Here is a 22,206-nt window from a genome sequence, read left to right as displayed (position 1 = left end):
ATGTATATGGAGGAAGTGCTAAACAAATGTCAGTTAGATCTTCTCTCACTCCATTCCGTGAAATAAAAATATGGGGCTAAAGCTTCATTTTAAGAAAAAAAAAATTATTGTTACAGATAATTGAAATTCTGATGTTTTCAGTTGTTTTCATTCTTTACAACTTTTAGGCTGTTTGCCCACGTTGCGTTTTTTTATGCGTTTCCGCCGCGTTTTTTGCCGCAGTGGAAATGCTTAAAAACGCATTCCCATGCAATCCTATGGGATTCCACAGTTGCTTTGCCCATGCTGCAGATTTTCCCGCTGCCGAATTGCATAGCGGTAAAATCAGCAGCATGTTCATTATTTCTGCAGAATCATGGTGATTCCGCCGCCATAGGATTGTATTGAAACACTCACTTTACGCATGTGGCTATGCCCACCATAAAGTGAGCGCTTCATGTGCAGATGGTACCCAGGGTTTGGAGGAGAGGAGACTCTCCTTCAGGCCCTGGGTACAATATTCCCGTAAAAAAAAAAGAACTAAAATAAAAAATAGGAATATACTTACCATCTGATGGCCCCGGAGTCCTCCCGCCTCTCAGCGGTGCACATGGCGGCTTCCATTCCCAGGGATGCATTGCGTGAATCACCTGAGATGACGTTGCGGTGACGCTGCCATGACGTCACAAAGGTCCTTCTCGCAAAGCATCCCTGGGAACGGAACGTACCGGGAGCGCCGCTGAGGATATGGGGGCCGCCGGAAGGTGAGAATAACCATAGTATTATTTTTTTTTTTATTATTATTATTTTTAACATTCTATCTTTTACTAATTGATGCTGCATAGGCAGCATCTCAATAGTAAAAAGTTGGTCACACTTGTCAAGCACTATGCTTGTGTGACCAACCTGTCAATCACTTTTCCAAGCGATGCTTCAAAGCTTGTAAAGCGCAAGCATTCTGCAAGCTAAAGACGCTTGTGTTTTACCCGCGCAGGGAGATGCAGAAATGTTGCAGACATTTCCGCAGCATTTCTTCAACGTGGGCACATAGCCTTACCGTACAGGTTAATTACCGTAATTAATACGTTCGCGAACACAGCAATACTAAGTGTTTTTTTTTTTTCTTCTTTACTTTTAAAGGGCGAAAGGGGGGTCATATGCATTTTTTGTTTCTTTAAGTTTTTTAAAGATATAAAAAATATTTTATTATTGATTTAATTTTTAAAGTCCTTTACTTGATCCCGTGACCAACTGATTTCATCCTACAGTGTGGTTATGAGTCCAGCCAAGTGCAATTCCGCACTTCTGTTCTTCTTACTCCCATAGACATAAATGGGAGCCACAAAACCAGCATCATGAACTACTTTATTCCCAGTTTGGGAGTTCACATATCATAGCTTGTTTTGCTACACTGTGATAACTCCCATTAATTTCTAAGGGAGACAAGTGAACAGCATGGAGAGGCTGCGCTCAGGTGTTCTCATAACCTCACTTCCTATCTTGGCCTTATTAAAGGCAAAGATGAGAATAGCCGTTTAATGAGTGCAGGGAAGTAGGTGGTCACTGTTTTCACCATTAAAGGGAACCTGACACTTGAAAAAATGGTATTAATCTGCAGGCTTCTGAACCTGTCCGGCACTTAGACCCCCACTGCCAGGAGGAAATGGACTTTATTCCTCCCAGTAGCGTCCGGTTTCAGTCATGGGGTGACGCCTGCGCAGGTTCAGTCACTGCTCTGTGTATAGAGATCACTGGCTGTAACTGCCCCCCGGCACTGTCTGACCGCCGGCCCTAATGAAGACCTGCTGTCTCTATACACCGACCTGTGACTGAACCTGCGCTGGCAACATCTCCATGACTGAAACGGAACACTACCGGGAGGAATAAAGTTAATTTCCTCCCCAGATCGGGGGTCTAAGTGTCGGCACCAGGCAGGTTCAGAACACTAGAAATGCCCCACACCATAAGCAGGGAGGACCGTGAAAATCAGGAAAACCTACAGAGAAAGTCCTCCAAAGAAATCATATAAAAATATAATTTTTATTGAGCCATATTTAAAACATAATTAAAAAAGGGATGACATCATACAAAAAGGACAAGCAAACATTGGATAGAGGCATGAATCAGGTCCAACAATAATGATACTTGTACAAATAACATCAATAGTAACCCACCATAGATAAATCAATAGAAAGCACAGTGCTTAAAGTGAATCAAGTAAAAAAGTGCATATGGACCAAAAACATACTAAAGGCCTGAGTGCAACTAGTTCAGTAATACGATGCAGTATATAATAAGCAAAGTTGCTCGAGAGCCTTAGAACAAAATATTCCTCTGCACATCATAGCCATACATAGAAATAAAGTAAGAGAGAGTTCAGAATAAATATTTGGCTAATGAACGCACATAGTTACCCAGAGTCCAGGCTGCCACAACATACCCCCTGACGCGCGTTTCGAGAATCTCTTCCTCAGAAGGGGATTTCTCTGTAGGTTTTCCTGAGGTTCAGAACACTGTTAACCTGCGAATGTCTGCAAGTTCATAGCATTTGTCACGTGACAGGTTTCCTTTGAGAGCCTCTGCAGAGGACAGGCTGTAACCTCAGTTCTGCCATTGTTGGACTGCGCGGTGTCTGCTGAACAATTACCGAATTCTTACTTCCCATCCAGGAAGCAAATCTGAGACTAGGAATATGTTCAGACATTGCTGTACGTATGATTGTCACCCGGAACCTATAATTCGAGAGTGCAGAAAGCGCTTGTTACACTGAGCTTAGTGACTGACCAGGGCCCAGTGACTGACCAGGGCCCAGTGTCCTGCTGCGCTCCAGCGTGACTAGTACTATAGCCGGCATCCTTCCTCTTTGCGTCACACAGTCAGTTGTGCGCCATAACTGCATCCCTTGTTGATATATTTTCCATATGCATCTTTATTACAGCTGAATACTACATGCTGCCTCGAGTGATTGCCTGTGTGTACATCGCCATAAATGCTCTGTGCTGCCATCTCATACGTCATGTCCACTCTTCTCTGCAGGGTGTGATAGGCATGCAGCTGGTTGTCACAATGGTGATGGCCAGTGTCCTACAGAAGATCATACCTCACTACTCGCTGGCCCGCTGGCTCCTCTGCAATGGCAGGTAACGTCTAATGTTCTCCTAATAACACACATCCTCCTTCCCACTATTATACAGTAAGACCTGAGCCGACGACATCCATAGAACTGTGAAGTTTCCATACAAACCTGTAATGTCAGCCACCTTGTGTGCTCACTCTGCGGGCGAGTCTTTAAGATGATCGAATATGGACAGTATGTTGGAGCTGAAAATGAGTCCTGGCAGATCTGGATTGTGTAATAGAGGTGGTGTTCAGGAGAATGACATGTACTTTACAGATTTCTCTCCTCTAAGAGCGCAGTCAGATGACCATATAAATCGGACCAACGTAGTGTGAGGACTGGCCGGCGGGTCTCCCGCTTCTAGAGTGACAGCTTCATATTAATGTATGACGCTGTGACACTCTGGTCAGGAGAGCCGCCAACCAGTCTGCGCAGTGATTTCCAATTTATACGGTCGTCTGACTGCGCCCTAAAGCAGCTGTTTGATGGGATAGGTGAAAAGTTATTGATCCCCGACCACCACTCCATTTATTATATATAGGGCTGTCTGCACGCGTTTTCTGGCAATCCATTAGAGAACAAATAGAGCGGTGGTCGGACATCCTGGCGTAAAAGTGCCCCGTTCTGCCTATTCGTGTGATTTCTAGCGGTCAGCCCTCCAAGTGATCGATACGTTATCACCAGACAACCCCTGTCCCCTGAGTTTGGCCCCTTGTGTTCTCTTTTGAAGGTCTGTCCCCTCGCCACATTCACTGTAGGCTTGTTAGGATGTGTGCCGGAGCCTAAAAATGCAAACAGCAGTGCCATTCACAAGGAGAACAGCGATCCGGACACTCGCCGTATTTCTACTTGTTTTTTACATTTCTGCTACTAAAGTGTTAGAATAATTATTTCTTTCTGTTCACTATACGGTATGTTACGAAGTCTTCGCTAATGTCTTTACATCTACAGTATTGCAGCTTTAGGAGTTATTTTAAAGGGATATTTCAGTTTCATGAAATTACATTTTATTCTATTTAAATAACTAGATGGTGGCCCGATTCTAACGCATCAGGTATTCTAGAATATGTATGTATGTATATAGCAGCCACATAGTATATAGCACAGGCCACGTAGTATATAGGAGCCATGTAGTATATAGCAGACACGCAGTATATAACACAGCTACGTAGTATATAAGACAGCCCACGTAATATATAGCACAGCCCACGTAATATATAGCACAACCCAAGCAGTATATAACACAGCCCACGCAGTATATAACACAGCCCACGCAGTATATAACACAGCCCACGCAGTATATAACACAGCCCTGGGCTGGCTCCTATATACTACGCGGCCTGTGCTATATACTATGTGGCTGCTTTATACAAACATACATATTCTAGAATACCCGATGCGTTAATACAGGCCACGCAGTATATAACAGTGGCCACGCAGTATATAACATTGCCCACGCAGTATATAACATTGCCCACGCAGTATATAACATTGCCCACGCAGTATATAACATTGGCCACGTAGTATATAACATTGCCCACGCAGTATATAACATTGGCCACGCAGTATATAACATTGCCCACGCAGTATATAACATTGCCCACGCAGTATATAACATTGCCCACGCAGTATATAACATTGGCCACGTAGTATATAACACTGCCCACGTAGTATATAGCAGCCACGTAGTATATAACATTGCCCACATAGTATGTAACACTGCCCACGTAGTATATAGCACAGCCCACATAGTATATAGCACAGCCCACGCAGTATATAACACTGCCCACGGAGTATATAACACAGCCCACATAGTATATAACACAGCCCACACAGTATATAACACAGCCCACGCAGTATTTAACAATGGCCACGTAGTATATGGCAGCCACGCATTATATAACACAGCCCACGTAGTATATAGCAGTGTGGGCACCATATCCCTGTGAAAAAAAAATAATTAAAATAAAAAATAGTTATATACTCACCCGCTGGCGTACAGCAAAGCTGTGTCGATGCGCGCGCGGCTGCCGCTAGCTTCCGTTCCCAGGATGCATTGCGAAATTACCCAGATGACGCAGCCACGCGCGCCTCGGCGGATGATGGAAGGTAAGAATAGCAGGTTTTTTATTATTTTTAACATTAGATCTTTTTACTATTGATGCTGCATAGGCAGCATCAATAGTAAAAAGTTGGTCACACAGGGTTAATAGCAGCGGTAACGGAGTGCGTTACACCGCGGCATAACGCGGTCCGTTAACGCTGTCATTAACCCTGTGTGAGCGCTGACTGGAGGGGAGTATGGAGCGGGCACTGACTGCGGTGAGTAAGGAGCGGCCATTTTGCCGCCGGACTGTGCCCGTCGCTGATTGGTCGCGGCAGCCAGGACAGGCAGCTGGCGAGACCAATCAGCAACGCGGGATTTCCATTACGGAAGTTGCAGACAGACACAGACGGAAGTACCCCTTAGACAATTATATATATAGATAAGTCACTCATGAGTTTTATGTGTCAGGACATCAGTAATAATAATAATAAAAAAAATAATTCCAAGGGAAGCAGTGATGGTGTACTTAATTTTCACACATCTGATCTGTATTTTGACTTTGTTTTTGTTGAATGAATAGGGACACAGTAATATCTGCCATCTGAGGTCGTACCTGCCTAGTTTTGTGACCTTCTAAAGAACAGTTGTTTTTACTCTTATTTTATTTTTGGCCTCCTGATAAGTGAATGCGCAGGACTTAGTTTGTGCTCGGTTCTTATGGCTGTGTATGAAAGTCCTCCTGGATGTGAGCCAAGTGATTTCCGTAATATTACCTCTATGATTATATTATGCAGCTTATACTGGTACCAGCATCCTACAGAAGACGAGTTACGGACACTTGCTGGAAAGCAACAAATAAGAGGAAAGAGCAAGAAAGATAGGTAATGTGTTATTGTGCATGTTCTCATAAGTGTTCTCACTTTTATATTAATAATGTATCATCAGGATAAGTCATCAATATCAGGTCGGTGGCAGCCGACACCTAGCTCCAGCACTTACCATTTGTTTTCAATGCAGGCGGCGGCCATATGTAAATACACGGCCCAGCTCCGTACACGGTGTAGTGGCCTCTGCAGGTCACTACAGATCAGCTCCTATTGAAGAGAATAAGACCTGATCTGCAGTGCACAGGAAATACAGATCTCCATGTTAGCAGAAAATGCAGCGGACACAGGTGCACACTGGACCCTGAGAAGCTGTCAGCTCATAGATTGCACGTGTAGGCAGAGGCCTGTCAATGGCAGCGGGCGGGGAGGAGCTGCCAGGCACCCATCTCTCCAGCTAGTCTACACCATAGTCTCAGTCCGCAGCGGCTTTTAAAATATGTTTTCTCTGCATTTTAAAGCCAAACATACCTGGCTGAGTTTTTACAGCCAGTCCCTGATACATGCTGCCTATGAATCAGGCAGTATGTATCACCTGTCATGTTCACGTGAAAGAAGCACTCGTCCCATCAAAGGTTTTATCCTCTTAATATATTGCAGTCATCATATTATATAGCACTCTGTACTTACAATTGCTCACTTTGCTCAGTAATACTTCTCTTTTCTCTGCTCTATGCAGAAACAGGAAGTCTCTTGTCCCTGCAGTTATCACTCCCCTCTTCACCTCCTGACCCAGCTGCTCCCTCCTCCCCCCTGCCAGGGACTTTAGCAGTCACTGATGAGTCATAAAAGGAAAATTGATCTCCTGTTTCTACATAAAGCTTAGAAGGATTCAGATAGTCAGTTTTTAGTCACATGATGTCATAGACCTGATGTCAAAGAGAAGCATTAGCTGAGTAGAAGGGCAAAATGAGCAATTGTAAGTACACAGTGCTATATATTATGAAGATTGCAATATATTAGGAGGATAAAAAGTTTGATGGCAGGAGGAGGAGTGCCAATGCTTTTATATGCATGACCAAGCCTTATATAAGATGACTTATCCTAAAGGATTTCTTGCTGCAAAACTTTAGTTTTCCTTGCAGAGCTGTACTCGAGACTGACTGGTATTGCAGGGATCGGCAGCTGGCACCATATATTTCTACCTTGTGTTGGTGGAACTCCAGCTTCTCTATTATATGTAATAAACTCACCTGACGTCAGTGTGAATTCCTGCAGTCTTGAGCTTTGCACATAGAGGATGGGACCCCTGATTTCTTCTTCAAATAAATAACCAATTTATTAACTTGTAACTAATCAGCCAGGAATGGCTCAGTGCAAAAAAAGCCTCAAGTTTTCTGAAGCTGTCTTAATTGCCACATTTACTCCTGCAGTCGTCATACAATTGTAATAGACCAAATCCAAGAAGCAGCTAGCAGGTGCAGACCCCTCTCGTTCGTCCTTAGGGAGGGGGATGTACGGATCTGCTGATAATTTGAAGTTAAGTGTGTCTTCTTTCCCTTTGGGCTGATGTCACCTGTGATTTTCTTTCTGTTGCAGAAAGTATAACGGCCATATCGAGAATAAACCTCTTACCATTCCCAAAGATATTGACCTCCATTTGGAAACCAAGACTGTTACAGAAGTCGACACTTTAGGTGAGGTTTCTTTTTGTTTTTTAATTTTGTTTACCATCCCAAACTATTTCTCTTTTATTATCTTGCCCTTTTTGTACAAGTTAACAGTGATGTTCATAGGAACACATGTTTGGCTAAACTTGAAAAAATATTGCAAGCTGGTGCAGAACAAGTCACTAAGAATCAAATCTGTCCGGAAATACTAAATTCAGAGTTAGGTAAAAATCTCAAGCAAGAAGGAAACATCCAGCTCAACGAGATAGTGAAAAAACGTGTCGTTCCTTTATTCACTTCAATAATATATGTGGAGGATAAAAACATCAGCAACAACAGGAATAAAAACAGTATCAACGCGTTTCTGGTGACAGAGCACCCTTAGTCATGATAAGGGTGCTCTGTCACCAGAAACGCGTTGATACTGTTTTTATTCCTGTTGTTGCTGATGTTTTTATCCTCCACATATATTATTGAAGTGAATAAAGGAACGACACGTTTTTTCACTATCTCGTTGAGCTGGATGTTTCCTTCTTCCTTGATCCTTCTACGCCCTGACACAGCGGTTCCGTGCTCCGAGTATCCAGAGATGTCAACCATGGTGAGCTGGACTTTGCTTTGCTCTATTAAAAATCTCAAGCACATTGGAGTCATAATTTGTCATACTTTGTTCCTGTTCCCTATCTCTGGCGAAAATAAATTTCAAGAGGGGACTGGTTTTAGAAAGCACAACAGCAGGCTCACACTACCTTTACTTATAACATGTAACCGTAGAGACAAATAACTCGGGATAAGAGCAGCAGACACAGAACATTGAATTTTTGATGATAAAAAATCAAGGTTTGTAACGTTGCTTCAGGTTTTTATTATAAATCATTGGAACAATAAAACATAAATTCATTGCAAATGTGCACACATCGATGTCCGTGGTGGGCGCCGGCCAGAAGTGCTCATTTGCTGAGCTGGCCGACTTCTTATAGTGGTCGCCACATGGTATTGCACATTCACCTATTGATTTGAATGGGAAGCGCATGTGCGGTATTCTGCCTCGGCCTCTGCCAGAAGATGGCCAGCTCCGCAAGTGAGTACTTCCAGCTGCCAACACCGATACCAGCTGATTGGTAGGGGAGCTGCATGTTGAACCTTGGCCAATCAGACATTGATGACCTATCCTATCCTATCCTATTTTTTAGGATCTGAGCATCGCTCCTATATAGCAGAACCGATCAGGCTATGCCAGCTTCTAGCCTCCCATGGAGGCTATTGAAGCATGGCAAAAATAAAAAAAAGTTTTAAAAAATATGAAAAAAATAAATAAATAAAAGTTTAAATCACCCCCCTTTCGCCCCATTCAAAATAAAACAATAAAAAAAAATCAAGCCTACACATATTTGGTATCGCCGCTTTCAGAATCGCCTGATTTATCAATAAAAAAAAAGGATTAACCTGAACGGCGAAATTAACGCCAGAGTTACATTTTTTTGTTCGCCGCGACAATGCATTAAAATGCAATAACGGGCGATCAAAAGACCGTATCTGCACCAAAATGGTATCATTAATAACGTCAGCTCAGCACGCAAAAAATAAGCCCTCACCCAACCCGAGATCACGAGAAATGGAAACGCTACGGGTATCGGAAAATTGCAAAAAAGTGTTTTGTTTTGTTTTTTTGTTTTTTTTAAAGCATAGTTTGGATTTTTTTTTACCACTTAGATAAAAAATAACCTAGTCATGTTAGGTGTCTATGAACTCGTAGTGACCTGGAGAATCAGAATGGCAGGTCAGTTTTAGCATTTAGTGAACCTAGCAAAAAGGCCAAACAAAAAACAAGTGTGGGATGGCACTTTTTTTTGCAATTTCACCACACTTGGAATTTTTTTCCCGTTTTCTAGTTCATGGCATGCTAAAACCAATGATGACGTTCGAAAGTACAACTAGTCCTGCAAAAAAATAAGCCCTCACATGGCCATGTTGTCGAAAAAATAAAAAAGTTATGGCTCTGGGAAGGAGGGGAGCAAAAAACGAAAACGCAAAACTGAAAAAAAGCTGGGGCCATGAAGGGGTTAAGTGTGACTGCACCAAAAGATAACTCCATTTTTGCATTCTCTTCCTAATGTAAATGGTTTGTTTCTCTGTGTATGTGTCCTATGTGAATAAGCGTGGCTATCCTGTTTATGTCTGCGGCGAAGGCCAGATTTTCTATACAGTTAGTCAGATACTGTTTCCACTGGCTGACAAGCTTTATGTAAAGCTCTGCGCCATACATATGTATGGACACACAACTCTGCTGTATACACGCACAACTCTGCAGCTTACATATGTACACACACATTGATATGCAGGTTCCGCTTTCTCTCCTGCTCTGCACTGATCTGACTGATCTTTGCTTGGCAAGAGGATGGAGAACTGTGCAGCTGCCTATAGGTCTCAGTGATCGGGAAGGATGCTACATGAAAAGTTTATAAAACGCACACACTTTTTAGCAAGATTTTTCTTGCTAAAAAGTGTCACTTCTAGTCCTATGAAACTGTGTATTGCACTTCCGTGGCTTTAGAGAATAACTGTTTTGATTTCATTGATTTGTTGCATTATTTTGGCTTCGACACTGCGGACGGTTATGCGGTGTATTCCACGTTATTGTGAACCATTACTATAGAATATCCCGGCATATATTGTATGTGCTATATTAACTGACGACATACTCAGTGATTCTCAAAGGCTTTTATTTCCTTCCAGCCCTCCATTACTTCCCCGAATATCAGTGGCTGGTAGACTTCACCGTTGCTGCTACTGTCGTGTATCTGATAACTGAGGCTTATTACACTTTAGTGGGTCCCTCACAGGAGATGAACATCAGCATAGTTTGGTGCATGCTCGTCCTGGCATTTGCAGTGTATCCTTTATCATTATCAATGATCATAGTTACATTTGTATCATTTTTTTATTTTAGAATTGTAAAGACACATTCAGTATTTCAGCTTCTATGTCCACAGATTATAAGAGTATGTGGATAAAGACAGAGCGGTGGTATTTGTAAATTTGGCAGAAGTTTTATAAAAATGCTGAACAGTTCACACTTGGATGGTGACAGCTGAGCTTAAAGCTGCAGTATAAAATCATGTCTTTCCTTGACGGTTCGTGTCCAGCAAAGTGCTGTTCACTCTGACAGCCCATTACTTTAAAGTTGAAGATGGTGGCGAGAGATCTGTCTGTGTTACTTTTGGATTCTTTTTCTTTGTCAAAGCCATGGCAATTCTTATTGTAACAGAAAGCTACCTGGAGTTCGGCCTGGAGACTGGTGAGAAATTCTCATTTATATATTTTTTTATTTTATTTTATGTTACAAAGTACAAAGGAATACTGAATGTATAAACGATGTGGTCCACCCTCCTTTCCCATGTGCATACGCTGCTAAAAAAAAAATACTTACACGTCACAAAGTAATCCTAAGTTGGTTAAAGTTCAGGGCTACCAATCTGCCCGGGTTAGGAAGCTTGATGTGAATCCATCTCACCTGCTGTGGTGCACTGGAGAGGCAAAAACAAGACAACCCTCAAAAAGGGGACGGTCACAGACTATGACGCTCCCTTGTCCTCCCTGAATGATTCTTCTCTAGTTTTGCATTTTGCTAGTGTTCTGGTCACTACTGGTAGCATGTGGTATTTCCAGCCCATTCAAGTTGCATGCATATTCCAGCTCTTCTAGGATGGCACATCCATACATGCCGGCATGGTTTGCTGCCTCGCAGCACAGTCTCAGGAGCATGGACCAGAAAACAGGGGGTTACACAAGGAGAGTATTGGCACATCTGACCCCCGTTTTCTTCACAGATGAGACGAAGTTCTCACTGAGCACGTGTGACAGACAGGAAGGAGAGTGGAGACACTGTGGTGAAGCTTATGCTGCCTGTAACATCATCCAGCATGAATGGTTTGGTGATGATATGTGGAGTCATGTGTTTGGAGGATGCTCAAACCTCCACATGATAGACAGCGGTACCCCAACTGCTGTTCGATTGCCAGGATGAAATGCTCAGTACCATTGTCAGACCTTTTGAGGGTGGAATAGGCCATGGATTATTGCAGCACAGTGTATAGGCCGATGATGGGGGAATTAATGCCATTGACCTATATGTACACGTTTAGACAGATGGGACTTAGCTTAGTAAGCGCCTAAAAGCTTTACCCTGACATGATAATGACTGTGTACGCAAATAAGCACATTTTATATCTCTTATTACTATGCAGCATATCCTTACATATAGCTGTCTTAGTTATGTGGAAAATCTAGGCAATCTGCTGGCCATTTAGAAAATAAAGCATTTTCACTGTAAACCATGCATAGCTGACAATGAGCAGAGCTTATTCATCAGCTGATTGGATCAGTTTTGTCAGTATTGTCTCCATATAGTTTGTAGCGGCCTATGTGAACTGGATTATCAGTGACTTCCGATTAACTCAGCATTGAAATTTCACCAAGGATGAAAAGTCTCAAAATTATGAAAATCGCAGGATCAATAGAGATGTTAGTGCTATGCAGATGATGAGAAAATGGAAATAAAATGTTTAAAACCTCTTGATGTATTCAGTATGTGCTCTTCGCTCATCCTACTGTGAGCGGCCTGCAGCGTCTCCAGATTTGTCTCCCATCAAGCACATCTGAGAAGTTATTGGTTGGCAATTGGAAAGGGAGCTGCCAGCAGCGGATCTTGATGATTTGCCCAAGTTCATTTATGTCAAGACAACCATCAATAACCTAATTGATTGTGTATATGCTGTATAAATCAACAGCACTTGTCTGTGAGCACCAATCTACCTCTCTAAATGCAGCTTAAAGGGAACCTGTTGTCAGCAGGATTTTGCTAAGTAAACTAGAGACACTGTCAGGTTGGCGCCGTTCTACTGATTAAAATGATTACTGGGTTTTCAGTTAATGAGATTCTCATGCTTTGGGGCGGCCTGTGGGCAGGGCTTTATGTGGTGCTCTGCTTACATATTCATCCTTATGGCTTATGACGGGTCACTGATCCTTCAGTGACTTGCCCCCTATTTTACATAATGCATAGAATATTGTGAGCTTAGAAAAAAATAATTAACGTCCAGGAAAATGGCGCCTGCGCAGTACCATCTATCACTTGCCAACATATGCTACTGTGCAAGCGCCGCCGGCATTTTGCTGGAGAAAAAAAAATGTGGCTACAGCAACATGACGCCTGCACATTAGCACTTATCAGCAAGCGGATAGATGCTACTGCGCAGGAGCCAGCGCCAATTTGCTGGATGTAAATTTTCTCCTTAGCCCACAATATTACATTCATTATGTAAAATAGGAGGCAGGTCACTGAAGGATCAGTGTGACCTGTCATGAGCCCATAAGGATGCATATGAGAACAGAGCACCACATGAAGACCCCCACAGGCCTCCCTGAAGCAAAAGCATCTCGTTATCTGGAAACTGTAAATACAGATTAAACAACAACCACAAGACGGATTTCATCAACCAAGATATCATAAGTTATCATTTTATTCAGTACAACCGCACCAACCTGACACTGTCTGTAGGTTACTGAGCACAATCCTGCTGACAGGTTCCCTTTAAGAGATTGGGATTAATTACTGTCTAGTCCAAAGTAGTAAATGCCATCGGGTTGTGACCCTTGTGCCCTCTAACCTTTCTTATTAACCCCAGGTTACAAAGTAATGCAGCGTGGAAGGATTTCAGTGTCCATAATTTGACTTTCTGAAATGTGTTTTTTTTCCCTAGGTTTTACAAATTTTTCAGAAGGTGCTGTGGAGTTTCTTCAAAAACAAGGCTTGGAGTCTCAGTAAGTATTTTCAGCATCAAACTTTTTGTACCCGGCTATGAATCTCTAGGACAATTGAGAGTCAACAGATTTGATGTGAAATGTAAATAATGATATGATATTCTGTGCTGAGAATGATTTTTACTTTTACAGTTAAAGGAGTTGTCTGGTGATGTAAAGTTATATAGGTGGTAACGTGCGGATCAGTGGGGTCCAACCACTGGGACCAGCATTGATCAGCAAAACTAAGACCACCGAACACAAAACACAAGCAACCAAATGGTCCCAAAACACTATAAATCTTTATTAGCAACACATAAAAGCCAACAGGTAAGTAAACCGATGTGAAAGGAGGGAAGACAAGCATTTCTGTCAGTCATGCTGAAAGGTCAGAGCACCCACACATACCATGCCAAATGTGGCAATATGCCCTAAGTAAAGCCCAATAACTACTTGTTGCTCGGGGACCCCCTGAGGAAGGAGCTGCTAGCTCCAAAACGCGCGTCGGGGTCTGTGTCGGGTCACCCACGCATCCTGCCTGTTACACTCACATCAGGTATGTGCTCACATTGAGCGATTATGCATTACTACTTTTTATGCTATGGCATTGTTCCATGATATAATAGCACAAGTAGTTATGGGCTTTACTTAGGGCATATTGCCACGTTTGGCATGGTATGTGTGGGTGCTCTGACCTTTCAGCATGACTGACAGAAATGCTTGTCTTCCCTCCTTTCACATCGGTTTACTTACCTGTTGGCTTTTATGTGTTGCTAATAAAGATTTATAGTGTTTTGGGACCATTTGGTTGCTTGTGTTTTGTGTTCGGTGGTCTTAATCTTGCTTGGCAGCTGGTCCCCATTTGTCCTATACGCATATTTACGATTCAGTGTTCTCACTGTAGTTGATTTATACACATTATATATATCAAATATGCTTGCTTCAATAACTTTATTGATCAGCAAAACGAGGAACTTTTCTCCCTGTTAGAATGGATCGGCAGTGCACACGCCTGACCAGTACTCCTGTTAAAGTGAATTTGTCACCAGACTTTGTTGTTACTTCATCCGAGAGGAGCATGATGTAGATAGGGCAGAGACCCTGATTCCAGCTATATATCACTTAGTTTACTAGATACAGCAGTTGTGATACAATCACAGTTTTCTCTGCTACAGATCTAGAAGTGCTTTGTTTGATGAGTCCTGTACGACCCAGTCCACATCACTGATTGGCAGCTTTCTCTGTTCTCTGTACATTAACAGAAAGCTGCTAATCAATGGTGTGGGCTGGGGTTATACAGAGCAGTTAACCATGATCAGCTAAACTCCTAGTCCTGTAGCGAGAAAACACTGATAGCATTGAATCAGCAACACACAGCCTAGGAAATGACACATTTTCTGGAATCAGTGTCTCCCAGGGCCGGCCCGAACGTATATGCGAACTAGGCGGCCGCCTAGGGCGCCGACCCTAAGGGGGCGCCAGAGAAAAAATAGCAAAAATTATAAAAAATCTTTTCAAAAGGCAAAAGGTGTATGGAGCGGAGCTGAATGTGTATGAGGTGTATGGAGCGGAGCCGTGTGTGTATGAGGTGTACGGAGCGGAGTCGTGTGTGTATGAGGTGTATGGAGCGGAGCTAAATGTGTACGAGGTGTACGGAGCAGAGCCGCGTGTGTACGAGGTGTATGGAGCGGAGCGCGTGTGTACGGAGCGCAGCCGCGTGTGTAGGAGTAGCTATGTGTGGCCATTATACGGTACGAAGTATCATGTGCTGCCAATATACAGTATGGAGCATCATGTGTGGCCATTATACAGTATGGAGCATCATGTGTGGCCATTATACAGTATGGAGCATCATGTGCTGCCAATATACAGTATGGAGCATCATGTGTGGCCATTATACAGTATGGAGCATCATGTGTGGCCATTATACAGTATGGAGCATCATGTGTGGCCATTCTACAGTATGGAGCATCATGTGTGGCCATTATACAGTATGGAGCACTGTGTGGCCATATTTTTTTTGTTTATAATTATTCTTTATGAAACAGTGTGATCAGCAGTTCTAAATGGGTGTGGTTGTGGTTGGGACGTGGATATGGGTGTGGCTAGTTATGAATGGGTGTGGTCAGAGGCGTGGCCTAAAATTTGCCGCGGCGCTCTTCACGCGCCACAAACGTTGTCCCTCTTTCCCATCTTCAAAAGTTGGGAGATATGTTAAAAGTAGTAGGGGCGCAACAAAATAGTTTCTCCTAGGGCGCCGTAATCTCTCGGGCCGGCCCTGGTGTCTCCACCCCTTCTTCATGCTGCTTTCAGGATTACATACATGTTGACCAATTACATTTAAAGGGGTATTCCAATGACCTAAAGTGATTGCAGGTCTCTTGGATATGCCATCCCTTTATGATCGATTGGTGGGGCTTCAACTTTTGGGACCCCCATTCATCATGACTCATCCTTGTACACCTTACTATGCTTGGAAACTACATCACAACTGTTTTCAAGTGAATAGGGCCTATAGCCTGGTGCTGGGAGTGCCACTGTGCAGGGTGAAGGCACCCAAAGCTTTACCCTGATATTATTACAATGACTGTGTACCCAAATAACCTTGTATTACACATTTAGGATTTTAGTAGGTTGCTAAAAGTTAAGTTTACATCCCTCTGTTAATATGCAGTGTGTGTGTGTGTGTGTGTATGTGTATATATATATATATATATATATATATATATATATATATATATATATATATATATATATATATATATGTGTATATGTATATGTATGTATATACTAGCTGAAGAGCCCAGCGTTGCCTGGGCATAGTAAATATCTGTGGTTAGTTATAGCACCTCACTTCTCTTATTTTCCCATCACGCCTCTCATTTTCCCCCTCCTCTTATTTTCCCACACACTCCTCTCATTCCCCCCTAACACTTGTTATTTCGACCTCACATCTGTCATTTTCCGATCACTCCACTATTTTCCCTCACTCCTCTCATTTTGCACTCACACCTTTTCATTTTCACCTCACACCTCTCATTTTCTCCTCACACCTCTCATTTTCACCTCACACCTTTAATTTTCCCCTCAGTATATACATGTTTGTCATCTCCCTTATATATAGTATACACCTGTATGTCATCTCCTGTATATAGTATATACCTGTATGTCATCTCCCCTGTATATAGTATATACCTGTATGTCATCTCCCCTGTAAATAGTATATACCTGCTGTATGTCATCTCCTCCTGTATATAGTATATACCTGTATGTCATCTCTTCTGTAATATATACTGTACCTGTATGTCATCTCCTCCTGTATATAGTATATACCTGTATGTCATCTCTTCTGTATTATATACTGTACCTGTATGTCATCTCCTCCTATATATAGTATATACCTGTATGTCATCTCCTGCATATAGTATATACCTGTATGTCATCTCCCCTGTACATAGTATATACCTGCTGAATGTCATCTCCTCTATATACAGGGGTTGGACAAAATAATGGAAACACCTGAAAATATCAACAAAAGTTAGTTTAATATGGTGTAGGTCCACCTTTTGGAGCGATTACAGCCTCAATTCTCCGAGGTATGGATTCATACAAGGTGTGAATTGTTTCCAAAGGAATTTTAGCCCATTCTGCAGTTAAAACACCCTCCAGTTCTTTGAGCGACGACGGCGGTGGAAATCGACGTCTAACTTGAACCTCTAAAATTGACCATAAATGCTCAATAATGTTGAGGTCTGGGGATTGTGGGGGCCAGATGAGATGCTCAACTTCATTAGAATGTTTCTCGTGCCATGCTTTAACGATTCTAGCTGTATGAATTGGTGCATTATCATCCGAAAGATGGCGTTCCCCTCCAGGAACAGTGCTTGAACCATTGGGTGCACTTGGTTGCCCAAAATGCCTAAATAATCTCAGCTGTTAATTCTTCCATGAAGGGATATCATTGGCCCGGCGGATCTCCACGAAATAGCACCCCAGATCATCACAGAACCTCCGCCATGTTTTACGGTTGGGAGAAGGCAGTCTGGATGGAATGCTTCTTTCGGCTGTCTCCAAACGTACACTCGGCCGGAGGTCGGAAATAGGGTAAACGATGATTCGTCTGAGAATATCACATGTTTCCACTGCTCGAGGGACCAATTCTGGAGGTTTCTACACTACTCTAAATACATGGAAACATTTGTCATTGAGAGCAGCGGTTTTCTAATTGCAGCTCTTTCGTGGAATCCAGATTTGTGCAGCTCCCGACGAACAGTTTTCGTGGAAACTGGGTTCTGTAGGTGTTCATTGAGCTCAGCACTGATTTTCGGAGCTGTGGTCTTGCGATCCTCTCTCACAATTCGCTTTAGAGTCCGACGGTCACTCTCAGTCAACTTCGACTTTTGGCCGGACCTGTGCTTTGCTGCGGACGTTTTTCCTTCTCTTTCAAACGCAGTCATTTCTTTGGAGACAGTACCTCTTGACACGCCAAGCATTCGGGCACTTTCTATTACACTAGCGCCTGCCATACGAGCACCAACAATTTGGCCTCTTTGAAAATCCGAGAGGTCTGCCATTGGTATCAGGTTCTCATCAATGTTCTTACAATTCTGCAAAACAAACAGTTAATTTACATACACGTATCATATAACACAAATGATCAACTACAAAACATTACCATATGTCACGGTCTGCATGTTTATAACATGTTTGAATGTTTGAAGATTATTATGCCAAAATGTAAGGTGTTTCCATTATTTTGTCCAACCCCTGTACCTATCTGTTATCTCCTCTTTTACATAGTATATACCTCTATGTTCTCTTCTCCTGTATATAGTATATACCTGTATGTCATCTCCTCCAATATATAGTACATACCTGTATGTCATCTCCTCCTGTATATACTATATACCTGTGTGTCATCTCCCCTGTATATAGTATATACCTGTGTGTCATCTCCTCCTGTATATAGTATATATCTATATGTCATCTCCTCCTGTATTAGACCTCGTTCACACGTTATGTGCTCAGTATTTTTACCTCAGTATTTGTAAGCTAAATTGGCAGCCTGATAAATCCCCAGCCAACAGGAAGCCCTCCCCCCTGGCAGTATATATTAGCTCACACATACACATAATAGACAGGTCATGTGACTTACAGCTGCCGGATTTCCTATATGGTACAGTTGTTGCTCTTGTAGTTTGTCTGCTTATTAATCAGATTTTTATTTTTGAAGGATAATACCAGTATACCATACCATATACCATACTTGTGTGTGTTTTAGGGTGAGTTTCATGTGTCTAGTTGTGTGTGTTGAGTTGCGTGTAGCGACATGCATGTAGTGACTTTTGTGAGATGAGTTTTGTGTGGCGACATGCGTGTAGCAACTTTTTGTGTGTCGAGTTGCATGTGACAGGTTAGTGTAGCAAGTTGTGTGCAGCAAGTTTTGCACATGGCGAGTTTTATGTGTGGTGCGTTTTGAGTATGTGCAAGTTTTGTGTGAGGCAACTTTTGCGCATGCGGCAATTTTTCCGCGTGTACAAGTTTTGTGTGTGGCGAGTCTTTCATGAGGTGAATTTTGCATGTGTAGCTAGTTTTGCACGTGAGCCTAGTTTTGCATGTGGCGAGTTTTGGATGTGGCGAGTTTTGCCCGTGTCGAGTTTTGAGCGGTGACTTTTGTGTTTCGACTTTTATGTGGCGAGGTTGGTGTATGTGTGGTGAAATGTGCGCTGAGGGTGGTATATGTGTTCAAGCACGTGGTAGTGTGTGGCGCATTTTGTGTGTGTGTTCATATCCCTGTGTGTGGTGAGTATCCCATGTCGGGGCCCCACCTTAGCAACTGTACGGTATATACTCTTTGTCGCCATCGCTCTCATTCTTTAAGTCCCCCTTGTTCACATCTGGCAGCTGTCAATTTGCCTCCAACACTTTTCCTTTCACTTTTTCCCATTATGTAGATAGGGGCAAAATTGTTTGGTGAATTGGAATGCGCGGGGTTAAAATTTTGCCTGACAACATAGCCTATGACGCTCTCGGGTCCAGACGTGTGACTGCAAAATTTTGTGGCTGTAGCTGCGATGGTGCAGATGCCAATCCCGGGCATACACACATACATACACACACACATTCAGCTTTATATATTAGATATATATATGTTGTATTGTATTAGAGATGTGAGAAATATAGACAGCCTGGTTGCAATTTGGAAAATGGTGTTCCCCAATGTTAAGATGTATAATTAATGTATGAAATGTTTACATGCAGCTATTGAAATGTATTCCAGTATTTGTGAAGCGGCATGTTAGTAAATAGGTGTAACTCATTAGATCGCTGACAGTAGAATGATCGCCCGCTGGCGGCCGTCTCTCCTGACTCCCTCACACACATGAATGTCGAGCACTCCAGTGTCCTCTATGAGACAGCTGCTGCCATACTTGTCCAGTAGCCGCTGATCTCGCTAAACTAATCATTCTCTCTGATGGACATAATTTGTCAGGACATTTAGGAGGCCCCATACACATTAGACTGCTGGCTGATATCTGTGGGTTTAGTCTTATGTGCATGGGAAAAAGTGATTTCCCACCTCTTTTACCATAAGAATACCTCTTGAGAACCCCTTTGAGAAGCCAATCTGTGGTCCTTTTAGTAGACTTGTAGTAATCAGTTGTGTACCACCTGCTGTTAATGCCTGTAACAATAGTTTGTTTTTTCTCTCACGCAGAGGGCCGGTGTCCAAGCTTACCTTTAAATTCTTCCTGGCGGTCCTGTGTTCTCTCATCGGAGCCTTCCTTACATTCCCGGGCCTGCGTTTGGCTCAGATGCACCTTGATGCCCTCAGTCAAACAAGAGGAACAGTGACACAGTAAGGAGCATTGATGGATGTCTTATAAAAAGGGTCTTGTTTCACTGTTAATGGAGGATATAAATATATATAATATAATATATATATTGAGGATATAAACCTGAAACGTTTCAGAAAGAGATGATCTGCACCGTGAGCGTGTCCTACAGAGGTTTTGTTTCTTCTTTGCTGAACATTTAATTAGAGGAAACAAGATGTGAAGATAGAAAAATGAACATGTAGCTTGTTGATGACATTGCCTCCATGAAGAGATTGGGAGCTGCTTCCGTCCCGCACCCCCGAGCTGCTCAGCATCGTAACAGGAGAGAATAAAGACTCTTTAAGTTGCGATGCCAGTTGTCTTCCATAAAGCATTTTTCCCCCTTTTGTTTCTTCTCAGAGAACCTTTTATATATTACACGGATATTTGGCCTAATTTCGCCTATATTTTACAACTAGAAATACAATATAAATGCTGTAACTTCCAGTAAGTGGGATGTTTCATGTATTTTCTTGCTTCACTTACAGGTTTTTGCTGCATGTTAATTTTTTATCGCCTCTGTTGATGGTGCTGCTGTGGGTGAAGCCCATAACCAAGGACTACATTCTGAATCCACCCATGGGCAAGGAAAGTGTACCCCTGTAAGTGTATTCCCATATATCCGGCCATGTGTTGCTGCAGTGATTGTCATAGTGAATCGGACGCCAGGACTGATAGTGTACCCATACTTTACATTGGGAAATAGATGGTGATAAATACATCAGGTGTTGTGCTGGGCTGGTCCTAGAGCCGGATCAGAAATGTTGTGTGCCATATTTTTATGTCTATTTGTTTGTCTAGTTATGGATGCCACAACAGTTCACAACTTTGTCATCAGTTGTATCCGGCTTGGGCATAAAACTGTCTGGGCACAACCTTTACATATATAAAACCAGCTGTACTGTTCTGAATATACTTTAGAAAGTGCAATGCCTAAATGTGATCATCCTTCCTTGCAAAACAAAAAAAAATCTGCCAACACCTACAGTGGGGGAAATAATTATTTGATCCCTTTCTGATTTTGTAAGTTTGTCCACCGACAAAGACATGACCAGTCTATAATTTTAAGGGTAGGTTAATTTTAACATTGAGAGATAGAATATCAAAAATAAAATCCAGAAACTCACATTGTATAAATTATATAAATATATTTGCATTTTGCAGTGAGAAATAAGTATTTGATCCCTCTGGCAAACAAGACTTAATACTTGGTGGCAAAACCCTTGTTGGCAAGCACAGCAGTCAGACATTTTTTGTAGTTGATGATGAGTTTTGCGCACATGTCAGGAGGAATTTTGGTCCACTCCTCTTTGCAGATCATCTCTAAGGCTATGTGCACACGATGCGGATTTGCTGCGGATCCGCAGCGGATTTTTCCGTGCAGAAACGCTGCAGACCCGCACTGTGATATACAGTACCATGTAAATCAATGTAAAAAAAAAAGTTGTGCACATGGTACGGAAAAATCAGTGCGGAATTGCTGAGGATTTCAAAGAAGTGCATGTCACTTCATTTGTGCGGATCTGCAGCGTTTCTGCACCCCTCCGTGATAGAAATCCACAGTGGCAAAAACTGCGGCAAATCCGCACAAAATCTGCATCAATTCCGTGGTAAATCCGCATAAAAACCGCGGCAAATCTGCGGCTGCGGATTCTGCCAGGAGATGCGGATTTTGTGCAGAAAATTCTGCACCACTTTTATCATTAAGATTTTGAGGCTGTCGCTTGGCAACTCGGAGCTTCAACTCCCTCCATAATTTTTCTATGGGATTAAGGTCTGAAGAATGGCTAGGCCACTCCATAACCTTAATGTGCTTCTTTTTGAGCCAGTCTTTTGTTGCCTTGGCTGTATGTTTTGGGTCATTGTCTTGCTGGAAGACCCAGCCACG

General features: G+C 42.5%; 1 protein-coding gene across 1 annotated transcript in view; it reads left to right on the top strand.

The window, feature by feature from the left end:
* Window positions 1–22,206, top strand: part of TMEM161B (transmembrane protein 161B) — a 56,269-nt gene that overhangs the window by 24,346 nt on the left and 9,717 nt on the right. Inside the window, exons 3-10 of the mRNA XM_077288761.1 lie at window positions 3,016–3,119; window positions 5,939–6,025; window positions 7,568–7,665; window positions 10,375–10,531; window positions 10,785–10,936; window positions 13,401–13,461; window positions 20,159–20,299; window positions 20,807–20,920. Of these exons, the coding sequence (XP_077144876.1) occupies window positions 3,016–3,119; window positions 5,939–6,025; window positions 7,568–7,665; window positions 10,375–10,531; window positions 10,785–10,936; window positions 13,401–13,461; window positions 20,159–20,299; window positions 20,807–20,920 (914 nt within the window). The remainder of the gene's footprint in view (window positions 1–3,015; window positions 3,120–5,938; window positions 6,026–7,567; window positions 7,666–10,374; window positions 10,532–10,784; window positions 10,937–13,400; window positions 13,462–20,158; window positions 20,300–20,806; window positions 20,921–22,206) is intronic.

The sequence above is a fragment of the Ranitomeya variabilis genome, chromosome 1, assembly GCF_051348905.1.
Source record: "Ranitomeya variabilis isolate aRanVar5 chromosome 1, aRanVar5.hap1, whole genome shotgun sequence".
Taxonomy (NCBI): Eukaryota; Metazoa; Chordata; class Amphibia; order Anura; family Dendrobatidae; genus Ranitomeya; species Ranitomeya variabilis.
The sequence above is the reverse complement of the archived record's forward strand: the minus strand, read 5'-3'. Positions and strand labels throughout refer to the sequence as shown.